Raw genomic sequence first — 12,077 nt, 5'->3', positions numbered from 1 at the left:
AAAACAGCACAGTGTTATTTCTGGCTCTTTCCTCACAACCTCAGTCTGTCACCTGTCCTTCTGATTGTCCACATGGATAACCTCAGAGAAAGAATCTGATTGACTTAAATTAAATTGGAGATGCACCCGGTCCCAGGAGCTGACACCATGGGCAGGAAAAATCTTGTGGCACCTGAAGCTGTGGGGAGAACAGGATTGATCACAAAGAAATAGCTGGGCAGGAAAGCAATGGCTGGAGGCTACAGGAAAGGGACATTTTCAATGGGGGGAACAACAGGGAGGAATAGCGAAGGGTACAGTCCTTAGAGTCAGCCACCCCTCAGTGCAAGTCTTGGGTTGGCCATTTTAACAGCTTGACCTTGAGAACTTGCCCAGCTTTTCTACATCCCAGTCTTCTCAAAAGAGCATGCTAGAGATACTCAAGATGAGGGTGAAAAAAGTCAGATCCTCCTAAACTGAGGAGAGCATTGGTTACAGGAGGTAACAGTGGGAAAGAAATTAATGCCACCTGTTATTCTTTATCAAGCTCAGCTGCTGGCAGGTCCAGGAAAGGTGGACGCTGCTGACCCTCCTCCATCCTGTAGCTGACTGCTTCCTCCTCATCCTCCTCTTCTACACCCAGGCACAGCCTCCATGCAGAGAGCCAATCGCTCAGCTGTGTCGGAGTTCATCCTCATCGGCTTCTCGGCCTTCCCCCACCTCCAGCTGATGTTCTTCCTGCTCTTCCTGCTCATGTACCTCTTCACGCTGCTGGGCAATCTGCTCATCATGGCCACCATCTGGGGCGAGCGCAGCCTCCACACCCCCATGTACCTCTTCCTGTGCGCCCTCTCCATCTCCGAGATCCTCTACACCTTGGCCATCATCCCCCGCATGCTGGCTGACCTGCTCTCCACCCACCACTCCATCGCCTTTGTCGCCTGCGGCAACCAGATGTTCTTCTCCTTCACATTTGGCTTCACCCACTCCTTCCTGCTCACCATCATGGGCTATGACCGCTACGTGGCCATCTGCCACCCGCTGCGCTACAACGTGCTCATGAGCCCCCGTGCCTGTGCCTGCCTGGTGGCCTGGTCCTGGGCGGGTGGCTCTGTCATGGGGCTGGTGGTGACAATGGCCATTTTCCATCTCACCTTCTGTGGACCCAACGAGGTCCACCACTTTGCTTGCCACGTCCCACCCCTGTTGAAGCTGGCCTGTGGGGAGGATGTCCCAGTGGTGGCCAAAGGTGTGGGCCTGGTGTGCATCACGGCCCTGCTGGGCTGCTTCCTCCTCATCCTCCTCTCCTACGCCTTCATCGTGGCCGCCATCTTGAGGATCTCATCAGCAGAGGGACGGCACAAGGCCTTCTCCACCTGTGCCTCCCACCTCACAGTGGTGATCGTGCACTATGGCTTTGCCTCTGTCATCTACCTCAAGCCCAAGGGACCGCAGTCCCTGGAAGGGGACACCTTGATGGGCATCACCTACACGGTCCTCACGCCCTTCCTCAGCCCCATCATCTTCAGCCTCAGGAACAAGGAGCTGAAGGTCACCATGAAGAAGACCTTGCTCAGCAAACTCTACCCAGAAAAAATATGATGCTCTGGGAGGAGTCCCTTGGAGTAACTAAATTGGGTTTCCAAATTCCACTGTTAGAGATGATGCTCCACCAACATGAACTAACCTATACTTTTTAGATGTTTTCAGGTTTCTTTGCAAGAAATATCTGAGTGTGTACACCAGGGGTTAATCAACATCAGGTATCTATTTGGGACAGAAGGATATGTGAGGTAATAACACAGAGACAATGATATTTGACAACTTCTATCTGCCACAGGACACTTGATCAGAACCAAACCTCTAACCTGTTTTCCACATGCCAAAATCCAGAGTCATCTAAGATTTCCAGTGGCACAAACCTTCAATGCCATGAGAAGTGGCAGACATCAGCTCCACTTGTACCTGGCAGCACCAGGGAGGAGTGATTCGGATTTTTAAGTGTATCAAAAACTACCATCAGTAACACAGAGGAGAGCAAAACACCCTGTAGTTCAGCATTGCCCAGATCTGTGCAATATGAGTTAGAAACAGCAACAATCAGATTCAGGGGAAAGAGCTGAGGAAACTTTGATGCTTTAGGTGTGAATCTTGAATACTTATAGACAGAAATGCCTTTGTGGTTGGTTCAAGTAAAAGTGCTCCATTGTGAGATACTGTCCACTGTGCTAGATGGCGACACAGCGCATGGGCCAGCAGGAAACTCTGGTGGACAAGGACAATGAGTTCAGAGCGCAGGATGAAAATTTATTTTATCTCATGTCAGATGGGCTTAATGCACATCTGTTTCTCCATGAAGAGGGATTACAGGTCGATCCCACTGAAGAGTATTTATAATTTGCTAAAATTAGGTGTTTTCGAATTTAAGTTGAATAGCAGACTACATCGTTTGTTCTAAGTACAAGTTTAGTCTGTCTCTCTCTTTAGCAGTAAAAAGAAATCCTGGGATGACATCAAGTGGCAGGAAGTAGGGAACAATTTCAGTTACAATGGGGAATCCAGAGAAGCCCCCTTTACAGGATGATGTTGCACCTCATGCTGGGGCACAGGATGTCCTCACAGCCTCATGTGGCAACAAACAGAACCACACACATGCTCCATTTTAAAGGGGGAAACTAAAGCTCCAAATCTGCGTGACTCACTCAAGTTCACATGACACAGATGATCCAGGCATCATGCAGGTCTTTGTGGACTCCATGTCCTCTCCATTCAGGGCTTTATGCAGTATCTTCCTACAGGAGGTTCTGTGGATCCCAATTCCAGGGAGACTGTCCATTCTCCAAATCAAATACCCCAACATCCTTATTTTATGGCACAGGAGCTCAATAGTGACCCATTTTGTACTGGAGCTTACGTCCTAGGCACACTGAGGAAAATTTTGATGAATTCAGGAGTCATGATTTTAAAATAAATAAGATCCATCTGGCCCGGAGCCCAGTGATGTCCTAATGAATAGGGAACCTGGGAAATGGATGGGCACCAGCTGTGAGTTGAGCTCTGGATCTCTCACACCACACTGTGCATCCTTGGGCTGCAAGCTTCATCATTAGATCACCTCGTTTGTTCCAGAACCAGCATGGTTGTTGGAACATACAATCAATTCTGAACAAATATTTCTAGGGTGGACTAATTAATTCCCCACCCCACTGAACAAACCAGAATATTTGCTTATGTATTTACTAAGAAATCTCATTGCTCCCCAGAGCCATGGGAAAGCATGTTTCAGGCAGACGGATCCAGGTTCAAATCTTGACTCCTGATTAGAACAGACACTTGGTTTTGTCAGTGCCTCATAGATTTGTTCCACATCTGTGTAAACAAAAAGGTGTTCAGAGCAGTGACATTTATGACTGGAAAACATGAGATAAATCACGAATAAAGGGCCATTAAAGAAATGGTGGCTCGTTAATACAATGGAACACAAGGCAACCATTAAACCCACTCCAACTGGGTACTTCACCAGAGCCCCTCCCTCTTTGAAGTCCTGTTAGGTATCAAGGTTTTGTGTACCACATGTTCGTCTTGGTGCTCAGTGAAGCAGGGTTGTGGGATAGCACTGAAAGGCTATGCATCAGCAGGGGTACCACGGGAGAGTGCCACTCCACCTGAGGGTCTTGACCGACCTTTCTTCTCCCAAAACCCCTTTCTCCAGGAACTGCCTTTGCTGTTTGACTCCAAGCATCTGTGAAGTGTCCCCAGGACTCATCTCCAAGACAATAGCTGACAGGAAGTGAGATAGATGACACCTTACTTTCTCAGAGGCTGAGAAGTGCTGACCTGCGGGTAGGGATGTGTACTGCTTAAGTGATAAAGCAAATTGCCCCTGGGTAAATCACCTGTTATCTAGTAGGATCAGTTTTCCATCATTAAATTGGGTTTTAACAATAATGTGTACACGTTTAGGATGGTTCTCAAAACTGTATAGCACCTTCTGTGTAGGGCAGTTGACAGTGTCTGGCATCCATACAGACCCAATAAATGCCAGTTTCTCAATGTTAACTTAGTAAGTATCAGTGGCCTCTATATCTCAAGACCTATGTTCATTTTGGGGCACAGGGAGGCATCTGTCATTGTTCCTGACCTTTAAGTTATTCCCAGGAGGCTTGGTGAAATGACTCACAGAAATATTATGTATTAATATTGCTGTATTGGTCATGGTTCTCCAGAGACCCAGAAACAATAAGATATAGACAGATAGATGTAGGTAGTTGATAGGCAGATAAATATTGACTATAAGATATGGGTTCATGTAATCATAGAGGTTGAAAAGTCTCACGAAAACAAAACTGCACACTGAAGACCAGAAAAACAGTGCTGCAGTTCAAATGCCCAAGAGCAGAGACCCGAGAGTGAGCATTCCAACCTGGGTCTCCAGGGCTGAGAACCAGGAGCACCAAAGAGAGAGGAAGATCGATGTCCCTGCTCATGCAGACAGGAGGCGGGAGCATGAATCCAACCTTGGTTTTCATGTTCTACTCAGTCCCTCAACAGATTAGGTGATGCCCTTCTAGATTGGGGCGGGCCATCTACTTTTCAGTGTATCAGTTGCAATCGTAATCTCTTCCAGAAACACCCCACAGACACACTAAGAAATTATGTCTAATTAGGCATCCCGGCATCCCATGATCCAGTCCAATTGACACATGTAATTAACCATCGCAGGACCAAATTCTGAGAGTACTGGCAGAGGCAAGCCTGTTGTGGCCTAAGATGTGTCAGCTAGGTGTTCCCTTATCCACGTATCAGTGGTTCTCACCCAGGGGCAATTCTACCCCCCATCAGGGGACTTTTGCAAGTTCCTGAGTCCTTTTAGGTTACAACTGAGAGAGGTGGAGATGTTCCACACCGTCTCACAGGCCAAAGACAGGGGTGCTGCTTAGTGTCCTACAGCACACAGGATAGCCTCCCCGCAACCGCTCCTGTTCGAAGGACCAAAGATGACCAACCTCACACACTCACTCAACAAACATTGACAGAGCACCTACTGTGTGCCAGGTACTTTTCTGGACACCACAGGGGATATAACACTGAACCACTTGGACAAGATCCCTAATCTCAGTGCTCACACTTGAGAGGGAAGACAAGGATAGGAAGGAAACAGAACCAGCCCTCGGCATGCCATGCTACACCCCCGATTCAACCAACTGGGGGATGAAAATATCTTAAAAAGTGGCATCTGTACTGAACCCATACAGATTTTTCTTACCATTATTCCCCCAAATAATACAGTGCAATGACTATTTACATAGTGTTTACATTTTATTAGGTATTCTAAGTCATCTAGTGGGGATTTAAAGCCTACAGGTGTATGTGCACAGGTCCTGCACACTGCCACACAGTTTTGTGAAGAACTTGAGCATCCTCTGATTTTGCTCTCTGTGGGAGGGCCTGGAGCCAGTCCCCCCACGGGGGGGGGGGCGAATTAATGCATATGATAAATTGGGACAAAAGTTCTGAGGGAAATTGATGAGTTGCAGGAGCAAGTTGTGATGGAGACAGCGACACAGTGGCTGTCGGGAAGGGCTTCCTGAGGAAGTGACAGTTAGGGCTGACTTAGGGGTGTGCAGGGATAGGCAGGAGTGTCCCAGGTAGAAGGTGGGGTCGGTACAAGGGCTCTGAGGTCCACGTGTGGTTGGTTAGCCACAGCTGGCCAGAGGGACGGGAGGGCTGGGGGCTGAAGAGTGCACGTGGAGACCAAGCAGGGGATGACCCTGTGTCCTGGGTGGCCGCATGAGAGTTTGTACCACTTCCTAAGAAAAGAGGACCATTTAACAATTCCCTTTTAGGAAGACCCCTCTGACTGCTGGGCACAGACACCTTTGTAGCTTGGGGTTGGAATAAGAGGGAGAGTATTCCTGAGGAGGGACTGGAATTCCCTCCTCAGGAAGAGCGGGCCAAGGGAAGGCGGAGCGTGGCCTCTCTGCAGCTGGCCGTGGTCCCCAGAAATTGGCATCTGTAACTCAGGGCTCCAGTTAGCTCAGGGAGGGTGTCCCTGAAAGTCTGCGGCAGCCTGTTTTCATGCTCTGTGCCCTAATCACCTCTCTGGGCTCTGCCTTGGGGACACCAGTGAATGTGGCACAGAGGAGACCATTAGCAAGGAAGGGCACACAGTGGGGAATGCAGGCACTGGGGACTTCAGACAGGAGGAGCTGATTAGTGCAAGGAGATGAAGACAGGGCCCCCCTGGGCGGGGGGACTGGCCAGTGGGACTTCTGTAGCATCCGTGGGTTGGGGGTCATCATTCCAAGACTCTGTTTGTATTTACACAGACTTTGCCATTTATCCCTATTTTCTGTCACCAGGTAAATTAATGGTGACTTCTATTTTTCAGTCTTTGAAAGGAAAAAAAAAATGCAGGTGATCTTTATCCCTTTGGAGGGCAACGAGGCAATCACCTCAAGTACTCAACTGAAGGGGTCACCCAAAATTCAGCACACGAGGTAAATATGATTTTTAAGGTCTTTGGGATTGAACCTGGGGCCTCAGAAATGTCAGGCAAGTGCCCCACCACTGAGCTACATCCCCAACCAAAGATAAATAATATTTAATGCAATATTTTTTTCATTCAAAATTGATATTTTAAAATTATACATATTTTTGGGTACAGTGTGATAATTTGATATATGTTAAATCAATAGGAATTTCAAAAACCCCGCGATAAAGCATTATATCAGCATTTAAATAGAACATTTGACATACTGCTCTTATAGGACCCTGTCTCCCTCACGACACTCTGACCCAGAGGTCTAGAACTTGCTACTTATAAAAAGCAACATATAGGGGCTGGGGTTGTGGCTCAGTGGTAGAGCACTTGCCTGGCATGTGTGAGGTCCTGGGTTTGATTCTCAGCACCACATATAAATAAATAAGGTTCCATTGACAACTAAAAATATATTAAAAAAACTTTTTTTTTTTAAAAAAGCAACATATAATCACTGAGTCCAACCTTTTTGATTGTTTCAAATGTATATAACAACTAATACTAAGTAAAGGAGTAAAAATAAGGTTTGTTTTAATTTCAGAAGGCATTAACATTGGTCCTAACTACAGGAAGTTGGCTTTTTCTCTGAAACCATGGGGAACCCCAGTGCTGGTTCTGGGGTTAATCAGGAGCCAGCTTTACCTTCAGCTTTCAGTCACTCAGTGTGGTTCTCACCCATCCTCCAGGACGTTCCAAGCTGTCTGCGGAACCATGACCCACTGCAGAGCACCAGCTGTCCCCGGGACTCACCTGCACCTTCCCTCTTGTGCGGCAACTGTGGGGGGCGAGGGGGGGCATTCACCATGTGGGACTTCACATTTCATAGGGAAGGTGAAAGGTGTCCCCAGGATTGCTGCTTACCTACCCAGGACTTCTAATGTAACCCAAGAACCTGGCTTTAGAAGGGATCAGGAATTTTTTTAGGCAAACAGCTCAATACAGGTTGAACTTCTGTCAACATCCAAAATGTGAAAAATGCTCCCAAGTCCGAAATTTTGGAGCATGATGTCATAACTGGAAAATTCCACGTGTGACTTCCATAATGGGTCACAGCCAAAGTGCAGGTGACTAAAAACACTGCAGGTAATTCCTTTCAGGACATGTGTATGTGGTGTGTACGAAACATACATGATTTCATGTTGAGGCCCGTGTTCTATCCCCAGGATATCTCAATGTGTAGATGCACATATTTCAAGATCTGAAAAAAAAATTCTGAAATCTGAAATACTTCTAATCCCAGGCACTTTGGATAGTCTATACTCAATTTGTATTTAAACATGATGACCTTTTCCATATCAATTCAGCTACTAAAAAATAACAAAACAGAAACATGATGTTCAGTTTGACCAAACTCTTAAGGGGTCTCCCTAATTCTCACCCAGTAGGTATTTCTTCCTAACCTCGTGATAAGAACGTATTTCTTCATCCTAGGCTCATTTCCTTGGTGTTAGCTGGAGTTCATCTCTTGTTTCCAATCCAACTCTCCTTCCTCCCTGGCCTTCCCCCTCCTACCCCTTGAGAAGTGGGTGCTTCTGATCCCTGTTCTTCAACTCAAAGAATAAGTTCCGGGCCTTTCTGCTTCACAGCCGGGACTTTAGCGACTGACTTAATCTCTTTGTACTTCAGTTTCTTCATCTTCAAAATAGAACTACTGATTCTATTTTCCTCTTAAAGTAAAAGAACACATACGTTAAACTCTTAAGATCTATCATTACTCATTACTCGTTGGGTTTCTCAGTGGTAGAGTGCTTGCCTAGTATGTGAAAGGTCCTGGGTTCAATCCTGAAAAATCAAATTAAATTAAATACCAATAAGATACCACTAGGATGACTACAGTGAAAAAGAAAGGAATTAAAGTTATTGGTGAGAATGTGAAGCAATCAGAACACTGTTGGTGGGGATCTAAAACGAGCAGTCTCTTTGGAAGATACTGTGGCAGTTCCTCAAATGACTAAACACGGAGTTACTGTATGGTCCATCAATTACACTCTTAGGTATATAGCAAAAGATATGAAGACATATGCTCATGCAAAAATTTGTACATTATTATTTAGAGCAGCATAATTCATAATAGACAAAAGAGAGAGACAAAGCAAATGACTATTGATTGCTGAGCTGATAACCAGAATGTGGTCTAGCCAAACAGTGGAATAGCATACAACCACGAAAAGGAATGAAGCACTGATCCATCATACAACATGGATGAACCCTGAAAACATGATGCTGAGTGAAAGAACGCAAACACTGGAAGACATGCATCATATGATTCCACCTCTATGAAATGTCCACAAGAGGGAGATCCAAAGAGAGACTATATTAGTGGTTGTCAGGGCCTGGGGGAAATAGGAGCAATGATTGGAGGGATCAGGGATTCCTTTTGCAGGTGATGAAAATGTCCAAAATTGGCTGTGCTGATGACTGCACAAAACTTCAAACAATAAATTATATGGTACATGAGTCATATCTCATTAAAGGTGCCAAAAAGATGGAACCTAGATGATCAATGCTGAAAAGCTTGGGAGCAACGGCCGGCATAACCATTAACAAGGAAGGAAGGAGAGAGGGGAGGAGGAGAAGGGAGGAGAGGAGGGAGATGGAAGAGTGAACTGCTCACAAGCAGTCCCTGTGGAGGGCCAGCCTCTTCAAGAGTTCTGGGGAAGGAGTTTGCTGAGCAAGGTCTTCTTCATGGTGACCTTCAGCTCCTTGTTCCTGAGGCTGAAGATGATGGGGCTGAGGAAGGGCGTGAGGACCGTGTAGGTGATGCCCATCAAGGTGTCTCCTTCCAGGGACTGCGGTCCCTTGGGCTTGAGGTAGATGACAGAGGCAAAGCCGTAGTGCACGATCACCACTGTGAGGTGGGAGGCACAGGTGGAGAAGGCCTTGTGCCGTCCCTCTGCTGATGAGATCCTCAAGATGGCGGCCACGATGAAGGCGTAGGAGAGGAGGATGAGGAGGAAGCAGCCCAGCAGGGCCGTGATGCACACCAGGCCCACACCTTTGGCCACCACTGGGACATCCTCCCCACAGGCCAGCTTCAACAGGGGTGGGACGTGGCAGAAGAAATGTTGGACCTCGTTGGGTCCACAGAAGGTGAGATGGAAAATGGCCATTGTCACCACCAGCCCCATGACAGAGCCACCCACCCAGGACCAGGCCACCAGGCAGGCACAGGCACGGGGACTCATGAGCACGTTGTAGCGCAGCGGGTGGCCGATGGCCACATAGCGGTCATAGCCCATGATGGTGAGCAGGAAGGAGTGGGTGAAGCCAAATGTGAAGGAGAAGAACATCTGGTTGCCGCAGGCGACAAAGGCGATGGAGTGGTGGGTGGAGAGCAGGTCAGCCAGCATGCGGGGGATGATGGCCAAGGTGTAGAGGATCTCGGAGATGGAGAGGGCGCACAGGAAGAGGTACATGGGGGTGTGGAGGCTGCGCTCGCTCCAGATGGTGGCCATGATGAGCAGGTTGCCCAGCAGCGTGAAGAGGTACGTGAGCAGGAAGAGCAGGAAGAACATCAGCTGGAGGTGGGGGAAGGCGGAGAAGCCGATGAGGATGAACTCCGACACGAGGGTATGGTTAAGTCCCAACATGGCAGTCACACTTGACAGAGGAGACAGAAAAGAAGCCTCAGTGTTTGGAGCACTGGGTCACCTGGGAGTTCTTCCTAGAAGGACCCCTGAGGTGCTCCTTTACCTGTCCAGTCATTGTCAGTCCAGATGTGAAAAGACTGTTATACAACTGTCCCATGTGTTAACAAGATTGGTTCTGAGATGCCCGATATGTCAACATCCACAAATAACCAGGTCCCTTACATGAAAGGGCTGCGTGAACCTGTGCATTTCCTCTCGTAGCTTTAAATCATTTCTAGATGACTTAGAATATGCAATACAACACCCACGCTCTTCAATACAACACCCACGCTCTTCAATACAACACCCATGCTATGGAAATAATTGTTACACTGGATTGCGTAGAGAAAATGACAAGAGGAAAATCTGTGCATGTTCAATACCGATACAAGAATCAAAGGCCCATCTACATTTTTGATCCCTGGATGTGGAACAGATGGACACAGGGAGCTGGCTGGAATAAGGTGCTGAGTTTAAACAAGATAATGCATCCTAAGTGCACGACACCCAGCAGGAACTCAGGGAATAGTGATACTGGTAATAGTTATTACTGCTATTTTAAATCCTAAAGATAGGATCTCAGAATATCTATCCAGCCACAACCAGCTTGAGTCCCCGCTTCAGAGATGAGGGCCCTTTAAATGGATCCTGAATGTTTGTGACTTTAGTCTTCTCTTCCCTAAAATGAAGATAACAATCTCAAATGGATAGGGTTGTTATCAAGATTAAATAAGATTGTGCTCATAATGTACCTATATTATGAGTGTAAGCTTGGTGTAAGTACTTAAGAAACTGAGGATAGGCCTAGATGGCCACACGCAGATTCTTCTAAACCGTAGCAACCTACAGGTATATCTTTTCATTGGTGAGTTTAATCCATTTGCCTTTTTGGTAATTACTCTTGATTTGGAATCAAACTGGTATCTTACTTCATATTCCAGATATTATAAGTAATATATATGTACAATTATATGTTTATATTTATTCTATAATATGTACATATAAACACACAAATAAGCACACATTTGTTTTTACCACACCAAAGAACAGATGCTACTTAAGAACATGGAATTTTGCCCTATGAAAAGTCTTGTGTTAGGACATGAGGAAAGTCTAGATAAACTCTCAAATACCAGTATCAGGAAGACAAAGTCTCTGACTATTCTGCAGTAAAGGAATTAAATAATAGGTATATGAATAATTTCTCATGTTTAGAACAGAAATATCAACTTGAGTTGTGTGATGTTGCCATAGTAATATATTCTTCAACCATCTTTGGCCTAGAAGGAGAATTAACAAATACTTTGTACTAGGGTTAGGTTTGTAGCTCAGCGGTGGATAGTTCCTGCATGTGTGACGGCCTGGGTTTCACCCCAATGACAACAGGAATCAAAAGAAATTCTAAGAACTAAACGATAAAAACAATACAAAAAATAAAAAGGAACTAAATGACAATGAAAAGTTGATTAACAACTGAGTGAGATGGATTGTATCCTGGAACATAAAAATGACATAGAAAAATTGGCAATATTTAAGTAAGACGTGTTTGCACAAAAGTATTGTATCACTGTTGACCTTCAGGTGATTCTACAAGGGTTACATATGAGGCTGCCAAGAAGAGAAGTTGCGAGGGAAGTACACGGATTTTCTGTATTCTATTTGCAATTTCTTTGTAAGTTCAAACTTAGCAAATAATTAAAAGTGGAGGGCTGGGGATGTGGCTCAAGCAGTAGCGCACTTGCCTGGCATGCGTGCGGCCTGGGTTCGATCCTCAGCACCACATACAAACAAAGATGTTGTGTCCGCCGAAAACTAAAAAATAAATATTAATTCTCTCTCTCTCTCTCTCTCTCTCTAAAAAAAAAATTAAAAGTGGAAAAAGTATCATTCCAAATAGCAGCAAAATCAACAAATATCTAGGAATTAAT

General features: G+C 45.9%; 2 protein-coding genes across 2 annotated transcripts; one reads left to right on the top strand and one right to left on the bottom strand.

Annotated features, from left to right (window-relative positions):
- The first annotated feature begins 542 nt into the window (after positions 1-542).
- Positions 543-1,644, top strand: LOC107145306 (olfactory receptor 10H1). Its single transcript, XM_048795228.1, has one exon. The coding sequence runs from the start codon at positions 634-636 to the stop codon at positions 1,579-1,581; it is 948 nt and encodes a 315-aa protein (XP_048651185.1). The 5' UTR covers positions 543-633; the 3' UTR covers positions 1,582-1,644.
- Positions 1,645-7,026: 5,382 nt separating this feature from the next.
- Positions 7,027-10,726, bottom strand: LOC107145307 (olfactory receptor 10H5). The gene has a single exon (XM_015489196.2). It carries the CDS (start codon positions 10,108-10,110, stop codon positions 9,163-9,165), a length of 948 nt encoding a protein of 315 aa, XP_015344682.1. The 5' UTR covers positions 10,111-10,726; the 3' UTR covers positions 7,027-9,162.
- Positions 10,727-12,077: the final 1,351 nt, after the last annotated feature.

The sequence above is a fragment of the Marmota marmota genome, unplaced genomic scaffold (genome assembly GCF_001458135.2).
Source record: "Marmota marmota marmota unplaced genomic scaffold, marMar, whole genome shotgun sequence".
Classification (NCBI taxonomy): domain Eukaryota; kingdom Metazoa; phylum Chordata; class Mammalia; order Rodentia; family Sciuridae; genus Marmota; species Marmota marmota.
Note: the sequence above shows the minus strand (reverse complement) of the source record. Positions and strands in the feature narration are given on the sequence as shown.